A 20703-nucleotide genomic window follows, 5' to 3' on the forward strand; every position below is an offset into this window, starting at 1 on the left:
TCTTTTAGCTCCTTTAAAGCACTCTTAAGAGAAAATCGCATGAGTTTGTTACCTAAAATTAAAAAAAAACTCATGGTTGTTAGAAATTACTACAATTAATTTTTATATTTCATTCTTTCTCTCAATAAATGCCTTTTTATGCCTTTTCGTAGTTTTATTTTTCCTTTTTCTAAGTTTTTAGGTTCACAAGATCCTATCCCTGCTCATAAGCTAAGCTAAGATTTATTCACCACCAACACAACAAAAGAAATGATAAATAAAATTTTTGTAAATGTTATTTTTGTTTTATTTTTTAGCATAGTTCATAAATTAATTGATCACACAATTGAATACCTAATCATCGATATTGTTAATGCAAATCACGGAATATTTTATAATTTTATTGAAATACATAATATATATTAAAACTTAGCATTTAACTTAAAAATCTTGTAATGTAAAACAAATACATACATACATATACTTAACTTAAAGCACTAAACATAAAAATTCAACAATAGAAAAAAAAAAGTACTGATGAGATTTCAATAGTTGTCTTCATCATATCCATAGTAATCGTCTTCTTCGCCATCATTAAGCATATCCTTGAGAGAAGAGTATTCCTTTTCTGGTTCAGGTTCTGGTTCAGCCTCAATATCTTCATCTTCTTCTATATCATCTATTGGTGGATACAAAAGACATTATAAAAAGTTTTTTTTTTTTGTGATTGAGTAAATATATTTACCATTTTCAACAACCAGGGCTTCAACTTTGGGTTTCGTTTCAGTTGCAACTGGTAAACCAACTTCGAGTTTTGGTTTTTTGAATTGGGGTTGTAAAATTGTGTAGGCTGGCGGCTTACTTCTAAAAATGTAGAAAACAAATATATTTATCAGAATTGTTAATTTGATGGAAAAATACGTTGTTAAAACAAATATGTAACTAGTATATTCAGCTTAAGGAATACATGCATCTTTCCCAGATGTGGAGCTACTCTTTAAATAAGTCATAAAAGAATTAAATCACGAATCTTAAGCTGGATCCGGAATCAAAGATCATTTTCTGGTGTAAATGGGCTTTTTGACATTTGCCCAGTAGTTTTGAGAAAATACATAAAATGAAAATCTTAGTAACTGAGAGATGTGGACTGGATGTTAACCAAAATAAGACCCATATATGTATAATAAAATTTTTCCTTGAGAACTCAAATACCTCACTCTTCTCGGGTAGAATGGAAAACTAAACTACTTTCCAATCAAGTGTTTTGGTGCAATTGGTCCTACCGAAGCACTAAAGCGTAACCCTGAATCTATTACCACAAGATGGTCATAGTTAAATATAATGTACATGAAAATGAACTTGGGCAGACAATTTTTTTATTTTTTTTTTATTTTTGTTACAAAAAAAAAATTTAGGAAAAAAAAATTTTTTTTACAAAATACATTTTTTTTTTTGGAAATTTTTGATTTTTTTTTTTTTTTTGAAAAAAAAATTAAAAAAAAAATATTTTTAAATGCCCAATATACAAAATTATTAGATAACGGGTGAAAAAATTCAGATTATAATTTTTTTAACACTAATTATGCAAATGTATTAAATTGTTCTATGTGCTGAAAAATCGCGCGACTGCAGTATTCTGCGGCTGAATTGTTAAGATATTGTTAGGTAAAGCGTTCAAGTTTTCATACAAATAACAATAATTGTGGGATCTAGCAGGATACTCAAAGAAATTTATTTTCATACATAAAATTCTTAAAAAAATTATCTTTATTTTGGCCCCTTTTTGCCCACCACTAAAAAAATATAAAGGTAAACCAAATTTCATAAAATAAATTGAAATGTCTAATACCCTTTGTTTCCGTATCCATCGCTATTTTCTATTATAATAAATAGCTAATAATAATGGATATTTGTTAACGTTGATATTTTGACTTTTGGCCGCGTAGATCATGCAAATACCTCTTTGTGAATCGGTATGACAAAACAATACAAAAATTAAACTTTTTTTTATTCAAAACGCAATAGGTATAAAAAAAAAACAAGACGAATGAATGTGACGTGTGGAATGTGCTTTAGGACTTGTTTGAAGTGATGGTTAATCACTAAAATATTAAAGCTTTTTAAAAATTCATAATTTAAGTTTATATGGCCTATTTGCTAATACGATACTTAAATATTTAAGTGGAACATAAAGCTCTAAGTTCCACCTATCGGTTTGCACGTAATTCAATTTTATTCATAAATCGTTCTAAGTTGAACATATCTTAGGGGGAGGAAACATTAGTACCTAAGTACATATTTTGATTGCAAATATTTCAGAAACCGGACTTGCAAGAAACTTTTGGTTTTAAGTTATGATTAGAGCTTAAAAAGACCAATCATTTGATGTATCACTTGATGGATTTGGAGGACTTTTTTGAAAATACATTATTTTTGGGCAAGGGGTTAACCTTGATTTTTTCTCGAAAATCTTAAAAAAAATAGATTTGTATTTTTTTACATAAATGGATAGGCCTCTGCACTCTAAACACATATCTGTAAACCAAAACTTTTTTTAGGACCTTGATCCAAAAATATCGGCTTCCGAATGTAAGAAAAAAATACATATTTATGTTCCACTTAAGCAAATTTGTTTTTGGAAACAAAAAAACAGAGAATTCCGCTTAGAAAAATATGAATTCGAAGTAAAACAAACACTTTAAGATGAGTGCATTAAAGGACTTACCTACAATGCCTTAACTGAACAAATAATAAGCAAACAAACATTTAACGGAACGATAGGGCAAAAGGGTTTCAAACAGGTTTATAGATAGAGCACAGGCTATTTTGGAAATAGAGATCTATCCCCCGACAAAGGCAAGTTGAAAGTAACCTTAACTAATAAAAATATTCAAGTGATAACACCTGGAAAGACTTGATTTGACGGAAACTGTTAGTTTTCGCACATTTAAATGTATTCTATTGTTTACGATGTGATTTGTATTCAAAATTATAACAAACCTATTCATTGAAATTGTGCTTGAAGTTGCCACAGGTTTCACCTCCTTAGCATCTTCCACAACAGTCTCCGGTGTAGGTTCATCCTCTCCTTTGGTAACACTTGTAAGTGTTTTGAGAATATCATAATTAATTTTGCTGGAAATCTTTTTTTCCTGCAACATCTTCTTAATTGCCTCTCCCGGAGTACTCGAAGGCCCAATTTGTTTCTTCCGAGGTCGTTTCTTCTTTTCTGGTTTGCCTTCTTCACGTTCCTTTGCCAGTCTTTCCTCTTTAATTTTCATTTCATCTAAATACTCTTTATTTAGCTTCATCCACATATCATTCTTATATTTCGCCTCTTCGTGTGTTAGAATATATTTGTTTATTTCTTCATCATCCAGCCCTTCAAGATCTAATTCACCCAATTCATCTGGATTTCCTTCTTCTTGAGTTTTCTCTTGAAGTTCAACTGCCGATGGTGTACACATTGAAACAATATCGGGCTTAAGACCTTCAATTACAATTGGACCTTGCAATTTTGAAACATCTGGTGTACCAGGATCATCTGCTAGACATTCGCTTAGAATTTCCATATTAACTTCGTTTATGAATTTAGTTGCATCCATTTGTTCCAAATCATTGCCAGAAGTATTATTTTTACTTCTTCCTTTGGTATTGGCTTTTTTCATATCCTTTTCTAACTGGATATCAATTTCCTTTTGTAGTTGGGTTAATTCATGTTCTCCAATCTAAAAAATAAATCATTTTTAAATACAAAGAGGTCTTGGATTTTTTGTAGACTTACATCTTTTATTCGTTCACGATCCTTTTTTCGTGCCATCTTAAATGCAGGTGGATCTTGTTCAGCCTCCAGGTCAACCGACATAAATTCATCTAGAGTGAGAGCAGAACTTGGTGTTTCGGCAAATTCTGTCAGTCTTTTGCGTACTGTAGATTCATGAATTTTCACAATTCGCACTATGTCGTGAATGGTTCGATTGTATTCATGCATTCGAGCAGCAATAAGGAGAGCTTTAAGAAAGAAATTATTAAAAAAGTTTATAATGGAATGAAGTTTATGGGACTTACCTGCACCACATAGACCAGTAGGTCTACGACCTGAATGCAATGAATCTTTCTTCATTCTTTGTACTATTCGAAGTGCAGTATTGGAAACTTCATGGGTTTTATTGCCAAATTGTAGTCTATTGGCAAATCTCATGATATATATGCAAGGATCTGTAAAATAAGAATGAAATTGAAGTTAGTAAGAGAATAGAAAATAGGATTTTGAAGTAAATATTAAGTACCAAAAGCTTGATATTGTGGGCGATCTGGGTATAATATGTTATGTCTCTGAAACTTAATAATATGCTGTATTACAGTTAGTAGGATATCACTTACAACAGGGTTATATTTGACTTAAATGCACAGGTAGGCAATAATAACAGATAATGGTTCAGGCATGTTTTATTTAAAAAATGTGAACAAAGGATATGACTTAAAGTAAGTAAGTTTTCGATTGACACAAAAGCAATGTACTTTGATTATTTCGCAAGATTAGCTGCAAGTTTGATGCAACTCTTCTCCTTGCTTTAAAATGATAAGAGGCACCAAATATTCGAATTAGAAATTGAGAAGGGAAATCACTTCAGCAATCAAAGTTAGTTAAAAAACCGGACGACTGTCATGCTATCACACAAAAACTTAGGCCAGAGAACAGAATATTGTGAGATTATATGAACCTGTTAAATTTGGCTACACTCCAAAATAAGTTTTCTGCCTTGAAGAAAACGTTTTCTCTTCCTCTTCGTCCATACAGTTTCTAAGGAAATAGTTTAAGAATACGCCAATCCGCAGAGCGCTACGCCTATTAAAGAGCTTATGTACAATGTACAGTCTTTTTAGAGATAACAGCTTCTTCGAGTTTTTTATTTTAAAGTCAGATTTTGTTTGTGACCAAACAAGTAAAAATGTTGTTCCACTTAAAATGTGTATCTCCTATATATCTCTTATGTAGCATCCTGCTTTATTTAGCATGGTTTTAAAAATAGCGTGCTTGGGTACTGATTCGATAGAATTCAAAATTGCTGATTGGCCAGGATTTTGGTTTGTTCACTGAGAGGAGGCTTTGAGACGAATCGCATTGCTAAAGATATTGAGGGGTGGCAGATAGAGCACGATATCTAGTGCCACCGATGGTGCAGTGCGTAAAGCTTCATTTATGCTCATACATGCCGAGCGTTGGGCTCTACTTATTATATTTTAATATAGTATATAGGTAAGAGTCCTACGTTATTCGAAGCTTAAGACGAGGGTGAAGACGATGCAGCACGTCACTTGTTTTTGTCGATCTAAAAAAGTTTTTTTTCACTGTGCCAGAACATAATTTATCTTGATTGATTTGCGTAGGAGGTGCATTGCAAAGTTCTTAAGTCCAATATGGGGCCAAACTGTCGGAAATATTATTTCCACTAGACAGTATGAATTGAGTAGGTAGATAATTTTCAAAAAGAGCTGCATACCTGCCTATAAGATAGTTATGCAGTTATATAGTTATGAAAGTTATCGCGGATCTACTCAGAGATAGCAAAAACTAAGACAGCAAAAACTTAGACAGTTGTGAATCTAGTTTGGGTAAGATTCGCTTGATGAACATGAAGTCATCTTTTATGTGATATTTCCATAAGATAAAGGAATACAAAATTAGCGAAGGGTAAATCTGTTTTGTCTTGTCGGGAAAAATAAGCATTTATGTTCCAATTTTGGCAAATTTACCCATCTCAGAATTTTTGTATGCCCCAGCACCCAGCAAAGGTGAATATTAAACTGTCATGTCATCTGAATTAGTGACGATTTACAATTTTGGGTTATAATGACAAAACTGATTCAAGGGATTTTAAACTAGGGAGGAAGTGGTTACTTTGAAGTTTTTATCGAAAACGCGCTAGGGAGTTATGTAGCCCGAGTGAATTAAGATTGATCCGAACAGTTTTAAGTTTGTATTTGACTAGGGTAGGTTACAGGTGTTTTGGATGCCATTTGCCCTCGCTAGACTATATGGACATCCACTCGGATTGTGTCTGATCGGTACTGAAGTGATACAAAAAGGCCAGGAGAAGAGTTTTGGTAGCTTGATGCTTGTCTTTTTTAATATATTGGTCTGCTTGCATAGTTTAAGGAGTATAGATTTAATTAGACGCAGTTAGGCTTATAGTTAAAATTGTTCTTATGTCGATTCAGACTTCAAACTGAAATATTTTATGAAGTGGACCTTTTAATTGATCCACGCTATCATAGCATTCTAAACCACAGTGTGCCGTTGGTCTTATGGTTATATTAAAATATTATTTTTTTTTTCCAAAAAATGATGTTTTCTGACTAAGATAGGGGATTTCTCAACCTAAGTTAAAGTTATAATCAGGTTTAGTGTTTAGGTTATGAAAAAATAATGATATTAGCTGTGATTTATTTTTCTCGTGATCCAGATCAGGGGGTCGAATTACAGCATACGTTCGTTAACGAATGGTTGCTATGTGTTCCTATCGTTTTTCTAATAATAATTAAATAGAGACAGAAATAGTCAAAACCTTAACGTATGATCGTAATCGTGTGCCGTAATTCGATCTGATCTGGATCACGAGGAAAATAAAACACAGCTATTATTATCAAAATTTTATTGACTTCTAACAAAAACATACATTATGATTATTTATTGTAACTTATTTTATGTTTTCTTTGTTAAATCAAATGGTTTAAATATAAAAAGGTGTGAGTTGAACTTTTAAACTCGTGAAATTATTTAAAACAAGATAACCTATTCAAATATGTACATAACATAGTCTTTTTGTGTAAAAAAATGTGTATGTCTCCTAAAAGTCCATCGATTTATCTTTCGTTTCCCACTAAAAATCTATGTCAAGTGCTACACCTATCAAATTCGTATTCTCTTGGTAATTATTATGTCACGCTCTCTCTATCTTTTCGAACAAAAAAAAAAAAAGCCAATAGACTTTTAACATAGTCACAGCTAAATCTCAATGTCAGATACTTTAAACTTGTTTCTAATTTTTTTTGTCAAGCCGAGCCGGTTAGTTGTCGTTGCTTTAAGCCATAGATACAACACCTATATGAAAAGATGCTATAGAACTGCCAAACCAATGTCTATATGAAAAATATCCAAGGTTGTTCATCTTTTCAATCTCCCATGACCGATCGATGTTTGTGCTAGCAATACAACACACATAGTATTAATACACCAATAACATCTCTCTCTCTCTCTAAATGGAGTTGACTTTGGTCTATTGGCTTAGATGCTTTTTGTTCAATAATATACCAACCAGCCGCTGAAAATAATTGTTTAACCAATTTTATTACAAAAAAAGCTTGAATTGGCGTTAGCATTATTTATGCCTATTAACTGAATTTTATTGACCTTTGGTAAAAAACGGAGCAAACGTCTTTATTTCTTAGGGTAGTATTGGACTTTTGTTTTAGACCCTAGAAATAGTTTCAATCAAAAAGAAAATCTACAAACGTTGGTTAAGTTATGTATGTAACTTTTTTTTCGAGTTGAGAGGGAATCATTGCTTCTGTACGATACAGGAAGGCCAGGGTTATATAGTGTTTGAAGGTATTTTCGATAAATAAGTGTAAGTGATGGATGAATGACCAAAAACCATAATCCCAAAAAGAAAATCCCCAAAACCAAAGCCTCAAAAAATCAATCAAAAGTGGAAAATTTAAATTTTACACTATTAAATATAATAATTAATTACTATTAATTGGATAATAATTGAAAAGAAATCAAAATTCTTAATTGAAAGCAATTTTATCAATTATGTATTAATAATTTATTACTGTGGTGTAATAATACATCATTTATTAATTAATTTAATGAGTAAATCAGGTCAATTATACACAAAGAATAATTTTCTAAATTTTTTTTGTTTATATTTAGTGGACTTTGTGAATTTTAATTCAATTTGAAAATTTTAAATGACCTGTAGTTCAAAATGCGTTTCGCCCAGGCACAAGTGTTGGGCTCATCATTTGCCTGTGCGAAACGCATTTTGGACTACAGGTCATTTAAATATGAATTAAAAATAAAATGCACGTCTGGGTCGCATGTACATTCTCTTGGAGTTCAAAGCACTTTTACGTTAGTCAACTTGTAGATTATTAAACTATATAAATTTTAAAGAAATTTGATTGATGTAGTTAGGGGAAGAGCTGACATTGAGACCAAATTTTTGTTAATTGAAAAACTTTTTTGAGAAAAAAAACAAATTTACAATTTTATTGTAATTAATTGGTTTGAATATTACGTATGCAAAGTTAAATCAAAATCGTTAGACCCTTTTTTAGAGTAATTTGCTTTGAAATAATAAATAAATATAATATAAAAAATTGGGCGGTACGCTTTCTAAGCGAGATATAAAAAAATAAAAAAAAAAACAACAAGAAAATCCGTTAACCCGCTTAGGATGTGGAAATGTGTACAGATGGATGCACAGACGGACGGACCGAATTGCGAGACCCACTTTTTCGCACTTCTTCATCACCGTAATGTTGGTTTTGATTGAAAAAAATCTAAATTTTTTTTTCAACACAAAACCAATACTTGCCTTATAGGCTATAGAGCAAGTAAAAACAAAAAAATCATATATTTTTTTATTGAAAATGAACCTCCTCTTTCAACGCAGGCCACCTCAACTTAAGTTCTGAATTTTTAGAGCATCTGGTTGTTCAGATGTCATTAAGAGTTAGATGACATTTGGTCCTGACCAATCAAAGCTTCTAGAAATTCAGAACATAAATTCAAGTGGCCTGCGTTGAACGCGGGGATTTATCAAAAGTTTGGGTTGAAGGCAAAACCAAAATTCAAAAACGATTATGGTGAGGTGTTAGCGAGTTGATTTCGAAATTAGTCGTTTGGCAGGTTATTTTGCCGCTATTGCTAGGAAAGTGGGTTGAAAAGGGTGATTTTTCAAAATTGTTAAAATATATAAAATATGTCAGCTTAAGAATTTAAGAGTCCAAGACACCTAACCAGACAACCCCAAAAAAGGGCAAAAACTAGAATCTGGTTCTCGGAAGGTATAACCATATAAATGATGTATCAACAAATCAGGAAAAAGCCGATTAGGTCAGAGAATCACAATAGACAGATATAATTTTGAAGTAGTCAGAGACTTTCTATAGTTGGGTTCCACTATAACTTCATAAAATGTTATCAGTGCAGATATAAAGCGAAAAATCACTCTTGCCAATCGCTGTTCCTTCGGGCTAAGAATTCATTTTCTCAACAAAAAAAAACCAAGATACGTCATTGAGCATCAAAAAACGCGAGTGTAAACCGGTCTTAATAGACCAATAGATGGACGTAATTATGTCCCAAACCCACTTGGATAGGAAAGTTTGATTTTTGTCCTCAAGTTCTATTTTGTTTACGAAACTTGTTCTATACCCTACAACCCTTGTGTACATTTCTTTTCACCAAAGACTAATCAAATTACGTTATTGTTAAGTAATTTGCTAATTAAGAAGTATTAGGTCTTTGGAGATGGCAATTAGTCGAACGTATAGATATAACGTGACCAACCAATTAAACAATACCTCAGAGACAAGACAGACAGAAAAAATAAATAATTATTGTCCAACGATTGCCTACAAGTTGGAACCTTTTTTTTATTTTTTATTTAGTTTTAATGATTTTTAACTAAACTATGGTTTTATAATGACACAAGTGAAACTCCCTTTCTAAACCGTTGGATTTCAGCATAGGTACACTTAAACATAATCAAGTCAAAAACTTTCAATTTTATTTTGTCAAAGGCTAAAATTGGGTTTTCGAAATAAGTGTTTGGCACCTACGACACTTTTAGCGATTAAAATATTTTTAAGGTAAGTTATGGGTTCAGGGAAAAAAACTTGCCAGCTTCAAGTGGTTTAAGGAAGTCGCAATCAAATGTTCATCTTTAAGCTTTTTTGAAGTTTTACTTCTTTTCCGGCGGTGGACTGTGATGCGTTCTTTTATTCGACGATGTTAACTATTGTTAACAATAGTTAACTTTCATCGTTCCTAAATGAGAAAAAAGTTACAAAGTGTAACATCGTGACGTCACAACATCGTTCCTAAATCCAGTGTTGAAGTGTCAAATAGTTACATTTTGTTACTTTTTCCAACTCAGCTTCTGGACTTGAGTTTCAATGTTAATCTGTCAAACACAACTAAATGGGGAAGAGAGGGGATGATGTGAGAAGAGAATTTCTTGTTTGTTTCCATATTTGAAATTATTGAATGCATATTTTTGTTTCAATTTGCTTAGAATTCAATTAAAAAGAATTATTTCAGTACCAAATTAATTTTTTCTTGTTTATTCATTCAGAAAATTAATCTCAAAAATTTTTCTTTTGACAGATCAACAAAATGTAACATTTAGTCGTTCCTAAATCAAAGTTAACATTTTGTAACAAAATGTAACAAAAACAAATACAACGATTTTTTTGACATAACAACAATAGTTAACATTGTTCAATAAAAGAACGGACCACTGTGAAAATTTACTTTTTGACAAGAACTGTCAAAAGGATTAGCAAGTAGCGCCACCTAGCTCTATTACAAGTACCAATCTTAAATAACTTAGCAGCTACATGGGCATAATTATTGCGCACATTATAATAATTAATGTTCACACGGTAGAAAGTGAATTTCTGGCCAAAAGTCCAGTATACAAATCGCGCTTTACTAAATTTTATCTCTACAATTGTAAATCGGAAATGCAAACAATTTAAAGATGATAATTTCGTTCAATTTTCTCAATTATATTTAACAATTAGATATTTCTTTATTTTTTAAATGAATTCAAAATTTGTTTAAGTTTGTGCTATTTGGTGTGCTTTTTTGTTTTTCTATATAGAGTTTTGCTCAAAAAAACGAAATCGAGACATTTGAAATCAAGACACTTTACGCATTAAAAACAACAACAACAACAACAACTTTAATTGTATAAATATTTGAAAAATCCAGATCATTATCCAGATTTTACTATTATCTCGATGAAAACAGTAGTGCCAAGATACTTTATTTTTTGTTACACAATACCCAACTAAAATTTCAGCTTCGGTTAAGATATTACAAAAGCTACATTTCAGCTTCTTTTAAACTTTAGTAAGGTTGTTGGGCATGGAAAAAGGAGAACGTTATACAAGTTTGAAACTCTTTAAGAAGTTTAAATGAAGCTTTACCGAAGCTGTGAGATTTGACAGATAGCTTCGGAAGAACTTGTATAGCTCTTTAATACATGTCTTATCGAAATTAAAAAAAAAAAACAACTACAAAAACAAAAAAGAATTCTTTTTTACTTTCGGCCATCCTAGTATATTCATTAATGAAATCAAAAACTTAATCAGTTCAAATATCAGAAATGTCAAAAAAAAATGTCTGAGCTAAGTTATTCAATGTCAAAACCAAAAAGTGTCCGAGCTAGATTATTCAATATCAAAACCAAAAATCAATTACTAAACTTGGTAATTTCTGTAAAGCTTGTATAAATTCATTAAGCAGGCTTTTCCGACAACAATTTTTTTTTTCGTTTAAGTTTCTTTAACAGTATTTAAACAACTTATTAGAAGTTGTTAAACAAGTTCGAACTTCTATAAGAAATTAAATTCTGAAGCAAGCTCAATACAAGCTGTATAAAAAGTAGTATTAGTAGTAGAGATCTCAATTTATAGAAGCTGTTGTGCTAGTTGGGCCTAGCTCCTCAGATAAACTTTATAAAAATAAATTAATACTTAAATAAAAATCAACATAAATGCAACACAATTTAATTTCTTTTTATTTCTCCTCGTTTTATTTCCACTCCTTTTATATCCTCACTCACCTTTTATTTCTCCTCCACTTGCGTTTGTTGATGACAAACTTTACAGTAGTCTTACAGTGTACTTCTTCCCACACTTATAGGATCGAATACCACTTTCGGCTACTGATGAGAAACTTTACAGGAGTATTTCATTGCACTTCTCATAAGTTTAATAGGAGTGAAAAAGGGGGCCTTTTTGATGATAAACAGGGTTATATGAGTCTTTTAGGTGTGAAATTAGTCATGACGAGAAGCTTCTCACCATCGTTATAACATCGAAATAGTTAGTTGGGTGGCCGTCGGATGTGTGTTCCCATTATCAAAATACTATCCGATCAGACCAAATGGCAGCTAGTCTGTCCGGTAAGTTGGCCAATGTGAACCCCCCTATTATGACATTTTTTTCATAAGTTGTCAAAAAAGAAAATGAGTGCGTTCAGCACATCAAAATCTGTGTGTTTGGGTATGTTTGATTTCCTCATTTTCGATTTCGATTATAAGGCCGTGTGTGAATTGGGTTAAATATTTAACCTCTGTTAAATTTTTGACACTATTGAGGTGAATAAAAAAATTTTCAGTTGTATAGCTTATTGTTTAATATTTTTCTCTGCCTCTTTCTACCATGATACTACTCCTTTTCAATAAAAAAAAAAAACATCTGCCAACAAAATTTAACCTGGTCCCAGAGCCCATTAAATTTTTAACAACTTAACATTTTTATTCACCACAATAGTGTCAAAAATTTAACAGAGGTTAAGTATTTAACCCAATTCAAAAACGGCCTAAATCTTGTTTTGGGGAGATTTAAAGGCTTGGCCACACCGGAGGGTATGCGGTATAGCGGTAACGATATTTGTACTAAAAAAATTCCACACCTGAACGTTGATGTGTCAGTTTGGAAATTTTTTCATACAAGTACCCTCACCGCTACCCGTACCGCTACCGCATACCCTCCAGTGTGGCCAAGCCTTTAAGGCTTGGCCACACCGAAGGGTACATGCGGTAGCGGTAGCGGTACGGGTATTTGTATGAAAGAAATTCCACATCTGAACGTTGATGTGTCAGTTTGGAATTTTGTTCATACAAATACCAGTACCGCTACCGCATGTACCCTCCGGTGTGGCCAAGCCTTTATATTTGTATGGTAAATCAAGTGATTTACCCCCCTATTCTGGCAAACCTCACAAGTCACAAAAACCTCACAAGGTGATCATAACTCGATTTTGTAAGAATTTATTTCTCACAAACTTCTTACTAGCAAAAATCCAACTTGTGAGTTGTGACCTCCTTCAGAGCAGATCACAAATTCGAAAGTTTTTGTGACGCGAAAACCTCACAAAATCAAAATCAGCTCACCTTGTGAGGTCCTCATAACTTGTGAGGTTTGCCAGAATAGGGCCATTAGAGGCCGTAGGCAAATTACCCAATTTTTTAAGATTTTTTCGGAAAAATAAATTTTTTAACTCACCACAGCTGTAAACCAAAATCGAAAAAGTGAATACGGTGGCACTACGGTAGGGAAAAATTCCAAGCCGGAACAGTTCCACACGGGAAATTGTATGAAAAAAAATTCCAAACCGGTGATTTACGTCAACGTTCACGTGTGGAAAAATTCCAAGCTGGAACGGCGACGACCGACGTTTACATGAGAAACTTTTCCACACGTGAACTTTGACTTTCTGGTTTGGAATTTTTTCATACAACCCTGCAAACCAAACCTCAGTAGTTTAGGGGAAATTACAACCACCAACAAAGTCTTTACTTTGTAGATGTATGTGTTTCCTTATTTACCGAAACCTCTCCCCTCAAAATATTGTAGTTTTGTTTCTCCTGAAAAAAATAAACTCTTTGGTAAATGGGAGGAAAAGAGTGCGATGTATGCAATGGTCAAGGTTTTCTCTCTTTTGTAATGGCGGCTCGCCATTTTCCTGCATTTCTAGTGAAACCTTGATAGCCACAGCAACATTAGCTAAGCAAAAAAAAAAACATTTCTGTGCTCCAAAATAAAACAATTTAATTTGAAAAAATAAATATCGTCTTAATCAGTGTTATTTGTGAAAATTATTTTCAATACACAATGTGTAGTAGCACAAATTCTTTGGCACGCCACAAAAATTCCACCACCATTTCTTTCCATCATCAAAATGCACAACCTCAGCCTTGTGCATTTAGAAAAATTAAAATAAAAAAAAATGATACAAAAACCACCACCCATGTATTTGGAAAATATAGGTATGCTTATTTTAAAATAAATAAATTATATAATTGTTGATTTTTCTGTCTTCTAGTGGAGATCAATTCCAGACATCAATGACTGAGTTTACAGTTCGAAATTTTCCTCCACGCCATCCAGAACGAGTGAAACGAATCTTATGTTTAGTAGAGACTACAATACCTGAGTGTGATCCACAGACTTGTAGTGTAAGTTAAAGAGATTCCCTTCTGCTCTTTGTGAAGCTGATGGTAATATTTTTTTTTCTCAGGTCTGCACCCTCCGACCACTTGTTGATGTGTTCGCTCTAATCCAAACAACATTCAACAATTCTATGTCGAGTATAAAAATGACGTCAGAGACTCCTTGCCCGCCACACTATTGGATGCAGTCCGTTCGAGTGGCAATCAAGATGTGCAAGTTCGTATTACAAATACATTGCGATGAAAGCATTTTGTTCCCCTCAACAGTTGTGTGCATGAAGCGACTCTCCTTCGTTTAGTGATAAAGAATTTCCAAAATTCCTGACGTAGATGTAAGATTTAAGAGAAATTCAACGCCAACATTCCTCATAGAAGTCTGAAGTAAAGTGTCACACAAAACGTTCATGTTTTTATATACAATTCGACTGAATAAATCTAAATCTCTAACCAAAGTTTTAACTTCAGAGTTTATTTGTAATTTCATTTGTAGTTTCAAAAGGTTTAGATTTACTAGGAACAAACTACTTCTCTTACGTACAAATTTCCCCACTTAATTACGTACTTCTAGATATGGAGTTTCAGTGGTTTTTCTGTAGCTAAAAAAGTACTGGAAGATGTACATCAGAAGCACTTCCAGATGTGCTTCGCTGATGTAGTTTTGAAGTACATTTGTCTGTACTTTTAATGGAGGGGAAATTCATTTCATCTTGCATGCAAGAAAGAGATAGATGCTTCACGTATTCTTATATACAGAAAGTATATAACTGAGTTTTTTCCCGAGCTCCTATCTTTTTTCAGTGGAAAAGAAGTACTTCTTTTACGTACATATTTCGCCGGTTTTTTCTGTAGTTCTACGTTTGCTGGGAACTACCCGTTCCCGTAGGTACGCATCTCTTTCTGGTGTCGTCATTCCATTACTACTATTTGCTAAAAGAGAAAAGTGCAAATTTACAAAGTCATTTTGTGACAAAATTTTAAACAAAGATGCAAAAAACATAAATTTGGTTTCAAAACCATTTTTATATTTTTCTTTAAACATAAAATGAAAAACAAAATACGCAGAAGTAATTCTTCACGTATGATAACCCTAGACGTTCTTCACGTGTGAACAGGCACAATAATGCACACAAAAATAATGCACATGTAGCTGCTGAGTTATCTACGCTATAGGAAAATGTCATTTTGACTTTTCCAGTAGTGTTTTTTTTTATTTGAATTTTGACATAAGATTCTTGTTTCTTGTAGTTTATTTGAAAGTACACACAAGTTGTTGTTGTTCACTCAAAACCTTCAATATAAATTGATTACATAGGCAGCTTCCCTGCAAGAATGAAAAGCCATACGGGTAATTCCATGAAAAAGTGGACACGAATTTTGAACAAATTATGCAGTCATTTTTACTTTTTTTATTAGAAAATTACTATTTATAAATAGCAACATAAAAATTCAGGGAGTTTAATAATCTTAAAGCATTTTTATAGCATAAGCTTGCCAGCAACAGAAGAATTTCACATGAAAATGACGGAAAAACAAGCAAACTGAAAATATGATGAGTCTAATAGTGACGATGACAATATCCCCTGGTGAGTGCTAAAATAAGTTAACATTTAAGCAAGCTTCGTTACACACTATTCGATTAAAACAAAACTTGAGTGAAAATGCATCTTTTTTTTACTTTTGGAACCACAAATCGCAGGTAACATGAGTTACCAAAATAATGTAACGTGAGTTACCTAAATATTTAAAAATTTTTCCTTGAAATATTGAAAAAATGTTTGGTTTTGTCACTCATATTAAAAGCTTGTAATTTTGTATGTATGGAATCTTCATTGAAAACAAATTAAGATACTTAATTTCACATAAAAACTTCATATTGTCGGACCCTTAAAATTCGTGTCCGATTTTTGTAACGTGAGTTACCATCAAACTTTTATTTTTCCCAAGTAAATGTTAAAATAAAGACAATTTTTTTAGTGAATTATGAAAGTAATAGTTATGCTCCATTCATGGATAGTAGTTTCGTATCAATTTACATTAAAATTGAAAAAAAAATTATTTATGTGTTGGAAATTTTTGTGAATGTAACGTGAGTTACCATGGAATTGCCCATACACAAACTTCTAAAATCGAATTAAAATCGATCTCATTGCGTTTTACTTGTCGTAAATAATTCGCGAAGTCTGTTGTACTGAACAAAAAATCGATTCTTTTTTAATCTACATAATTATGTGAAATAAGATGTGAAATTTTTGAAGAGCCTAGTCGGCTTTCTTTAATCAGAATGGTATTGTTTTCTATTGCAATATCATTAGTCCTGAACTTATTAGGTAGGGTAGAGTTGCCTATTTTCGGCCGTCTCCAGTTTCCGGCCACCTTTTGGAAAATCGTTATAGCTAGGGATTTCATAGGGTTTATTCCAAAATTTTGTTCTTATGCTGTTTTCTTATTTGTTAGAACAGCATACGAGGGAAAATTTGGAATAAACGCCTTCGAAATCACTAGTTATAACGATTTTTCGAAAGGTGGCCGGAAACTGGAGACGGCAGAAAATAGGCAACTCTACCCTATGTTATTAGAAATTAATGAATGTTATTAGAAATAAAATTTGTAGTTTTGCAAAAAAAAAAAGTGAGAAGTAAAACTTCAGTCGCGTGTACATGTGTACACACACGTTTTTTTTTTTTGATAAATGAAGCAACTACATACGACCTAATCCACATCATCAATTAAAGATGAAAAGAAGTTGAAAAATTACAATTAGACAGAAGTTGTTTATATATTTTTTGGGACAAGTGTTATGAATTTGTCTGATCTCCGCACTTGAAGTCAATTTTAGCACAATGATGCAAGTCTTGACCTTTTTTTGTTATATGCTTAAATATCCGCCAAATTAAAAATGAAATTTGAGTGGGTAACGTTATGTTACCAATGTGTCATGTGAAGATTTATTTTTTCTTTGTGTTCACTCATTCATCCGATCCGAATGCAATCGTGGTCACTTGCCGTGGTAGTAGGTTTTTAATCAACTCAAAAAAAAAAAGATGAAAGGTTGAAGGCAACAACTACTGATCTTATTTCGTCAGTTTTTCTTTGTTGTGTTAAATTGCGAGAAGGGAACAATAACCGACCCACAGTGTAATCATGCACTTGAGAAAAAAGGTTAATCTTTTAAGTAACTTAGGTGAAAAAAAACAGTAAAATTATTTATTTAGACTTTAGAGTAATTAGAGCAAATGAAGAAATAGAATTAAAATTTATCGTAGGCCTACATTTTACAAAATCAGTTTGATAATCAGAAAATGCAAACTTGGGTGATTCATTTATATTATACAAGGTATACTATATTAAACAATAGGTATCTGATAAGTAGTCTTAGTTTATTTTCAGAGAACACACAAATTTGAGTGTAGTTAATAGGCCAGTTGGCCAGTGACCTAAGGAAAAAAATACGCCTTAGGTCGAAAAAAATTGATATTTTTGTATGTTGTGGATAGATACTAGTAGACTGCGGGGAGAGCCTCTAAACAGACTTTTTTCGGACTTTTTTCCACTATTTACCAAAAAGTGCGTAACTATTATGGAAAAAGTCAGTAAGAAACAGTTAAAGACTAACGTCCAATTATTTAGTATCAAATTAAAAATAATTTCGCTAAGTTTAAGTTTAGGGAGTGTTTGAGTACATCTTATCGCCATGATAGAAGTCTGGCTATGAAGTTGAGTTATATTCATTCTTTAACCCTCTGTCGGCACACGGGTGCAAATTTGGCAGAACAAAAATAAAATGTGGTCTTTATAAGAGTGAAAATACAATTTTTTGGAATTGTGAATACAATATTCGAATTCCTCGGAAAATTCTACATCAATTTCATATATGATTCTTTATAAAATAGTGAGACCGAAAAAAGTTCTAGTGACATGAAAAAGTATAAGCCAAATTCGCAAAAAAGAGGTGTGCCTACAGAGGGTTAATTTATAATTTTTGCAATCGGTCCTACTCTGCTATTCGATTCACGTGAATGTCTTAAATAAGAAGCGTTTAAATGGGGGTTAAAGTTAAACTTCAGTATTTTTTTTTTGAATTTCTAAAACAATTTGACTTTATTAAGGAAGGCAATCTTTCGACACACGTTAATCGAATAGCAGAATAGGGCTGAGTCCGTTTCTTTTCCGCATTAGTGAGGTATTGTGGTGGAAGGCGAAATAATTTTTTTTTACAGATAGCTACTGCTTGATACAACTACAACTCGTTTAATTTTAATCTTGTATCGGGAAGGTTTATCTTATTCCTTTAGTTGCTAGATGAGCGTATTCTAGTATTTTCGCATTAAACATCAGTTAGCATATTAAAAAGTGTTGATTATTATAAAGTCACAACGCTTGCTTCCGCTTCGGTAAATATTGTGACTAAAATTGGTCACTTGGTGGACTTACAATTTAAAAGTTCTCGAAAGTCAAATAATTGGTATAAAAATAAATTTATCAAGAACTCTATTATTATTATTATTATTATTATTATTATTACAAATTCTTTATTTGATCAAAACTCGAAATACATTTGAAAAATTATATAAGAACATTAGCATGGCAAAAAATATATTTGCCGTCTGCCTGAAAATTGACATTTATCGAGAATAAAAAAAGAAAGTTTAAGATTAGATATAAAATTTATAAATAGATTATGTAGACAATTGAATAAAAAGATTGAATTTAAATAAGCATAATATCCAAGTTTGTAATATACATTTCCTCGTTACATCTTAAATAAAGATACATAAAAATATACATATATTTAAAAATTTAAATTTACTCTAAAAAACTGTTTCGGTAATCTAAGGCATGATCAATAAAATTGTAAAGGTCCTTCCAACCCCACTCTCCGTTTAAAATTTGTTTCGCTTCCTGGTGATTGAGAAAGCTTTTGGAAAAATAAAGTCTTCGAAGTTCTTGTAGCATTGGACAAACGGCTAAGAAGTGGTTGACATCTTCGATTGCAGAGGTTACACCTGGGATTATCATTTCTGTGAGGTTTGTAATTAAGATTTAGCATCTCAGTTCTTGCTTTAAACAAAGTACCTATTTGATTTGCAGAGAGATTACTATTAAAATAATTGTTTACGAACAAAGTGTGATTAAGTTGCTTATAGACCAATCTGCTTGGAGAGGTTCTAGCCCTATTCACGAAATTGAGATACAATGAATCATCAACCAATGCAATACATTCATAAAACCTACCTTTCCAATTAGCAAGAGTAGTTGTACTTAGGTTTAGATTAAATCCGTGTGAATTTGCTATTTCATACCATTCTTTAAACGGTGATAAATTCCTTCGGAATGCGAAATCCATCATTTGCTTATGAAGATTTTCATTTGACCTTTGCATTACTTTTACTATATAATCGGCATTAAATTTAAGATTTTTTAGAAAAATCGGAGGGATACCTGATTCCACATGTATAGCGTAAGTTGGTGTATAATTTGGAAGTTTGAATATTCGTTTAAAAAAGAAGCGCTGCACTACCTCAAATTCATCGAGATCTTGGTAACCAAAAACTTGACTGGCATAGCATAAGCATGAGTTTATAGTAGCTTCAAAAACTCTAAATTTTGCTGAGATGCCTATGTACTTATTGCAGAAGATTTTGTTCCATATAAGGTTTATTGCAGTTTTTGCCGACAAGCATTTTTCCTTAACATGGGCCCGGAAATCGAGATTGCTACAAAATAGAACACCTAAATACTTGAATTGGTTAACCACCTCTATAGGTTCACGATCCAATGACCATGCTTCTAGCGGGTTTCTCCTTCGACGGGTGCTTTCAAAAATCATAATTTTTGATTTTGAGGTGTTTATAATCAGGTCCCATTTATCACAAAAGTTTTTAAGTCTATTAATTTGTAATTGTAATGTGGTGGGGTTATCCGCCAAAACAACAAGGTCATCCGCATAAAGTAGTACCTTAATAAGTAGACTTCCGAACCTAACACCCCCAGGAAGATCACGGGAGATATCGTCAAGAACTCTACCAGAATTCAGCTGATAGAACGAAGAATTTTCCCTTGTCTATTGAAGATATTTTATTGAAAAATATCAATTTTAGTTTAAGACATTATAAAAAAATTAACAAAGATCGAGGTAACAATCGAAACTTTCAATTTTATTTGATAGTTTTCCTTACTTGGTTCGCGGTGATCCTGATAAAAGCTGTGTTTTATTTTATTTTTTATGTAGGTATAATTTGATATTATTTTTATTTAGCTGTCGTAGTGCGAAATTTAATCCTTCAAAAGGCGAATTCATTCGAATTTTATTACACGTTGTTTGGATAGGTATTCTGCCTTCTCTCTTATTAAAACTGAAATTATTTTACATCGAGGCTGATCTTGATGCCTTGATCTACCATTTTAAATTAAAATTCAAGCGTATAAAGGTGCATTTCATCAAATAACTCAGTAAAAGTCCAAT

At 32.2% G+C, this 20703-nt stretch overlaps 2 protein-coding genes across 2 annotated transcripts in view; one reads left to right on the forward strand and one right to left on the reverse strand.

Annotated features, from left to right (window-relative positions):
- Positions 1-287: 287 nt before the first annotated feature.
- The window catches only part of LOC129914833 (transcription factor IIIB 90 kDa subunit), a 53085-nt gene continuing 32669 nt past the window's right edge, over positions 288-20703 (reverse strand). The window contains exons 3-7 of the mRNA XM_055994257.1: positions 4048-4197; positions 3764-3990; positions 2980-3707; positions 725-843; positions 288-658 (exon numbers count right to left, since the gene is read on the reverse strand). Of these exons, the coding sequence (XP_055850232.1) occupies positions 525-658; positions 725-843; positions 2980-3707; positions 3764-3990; positions 4048-4197 (1358 nt within the window). The 3' untranslated portion in view covers positions 288-524. The remainder of the gene's footprint in view (positions 659-724; positions 844-2979; positions 3708-3763; positions 3991-4047; positions 4198-20703) is intronic.
- On the forward strand, positions 13542-14699 carry LOC129914838 (uncharacterized). The gene is made up of 3 exons (XM_055994262.1): positions 13542-14057; positions 14114-14246; positions 14309-14699. The coding sequence occupies exons 1-3, from the start codon at positions 13903-13905 to the stop codon at positions 14537-14539; spliced, it is 519 nt and encodes a 172-aa protein (XP_055850237.1). The 5' UTR covers positions 13542-13902; the 3' UTR covers positions 14540-14699.

This window comes from Episyrphus balteatus, chromosome 3 (genome assembly GCF_945859705.1).
Source record: "Episyrphus balteatus chromosome 3, idEpiBalt1.1, whole genome shotgun sequence".
Lineage (NCBI taxonomy): Eukaryota > Metazoa > Arthropoda > Insecta > Diptera > Syrphidae > Episyrphus > Episyrphus balteatus.

Coding starts and splice junctions, on each gene's coding strand:
- LOC129914838 (XM_055994262.1), top strand. CDS start 13,903: ATGTGTAGTAGCACAAATTCTTTGGCACGCCACAAAAATTCCACCACC. Junction 14,058..14,113: donor CATGTATTTGGAAAATATAG/GTATGCTTATTT, acceptor TCTGTCTTCTAG/TGGAGATCAATTCCAGACAT. Junction 14,247..14,308: donor GTGATCCACAGACTTGTAGT/GTAAGTTAAAGA, acceptor TTTTTTTCTCAG/GTCTGCACCCTCCGACCACT.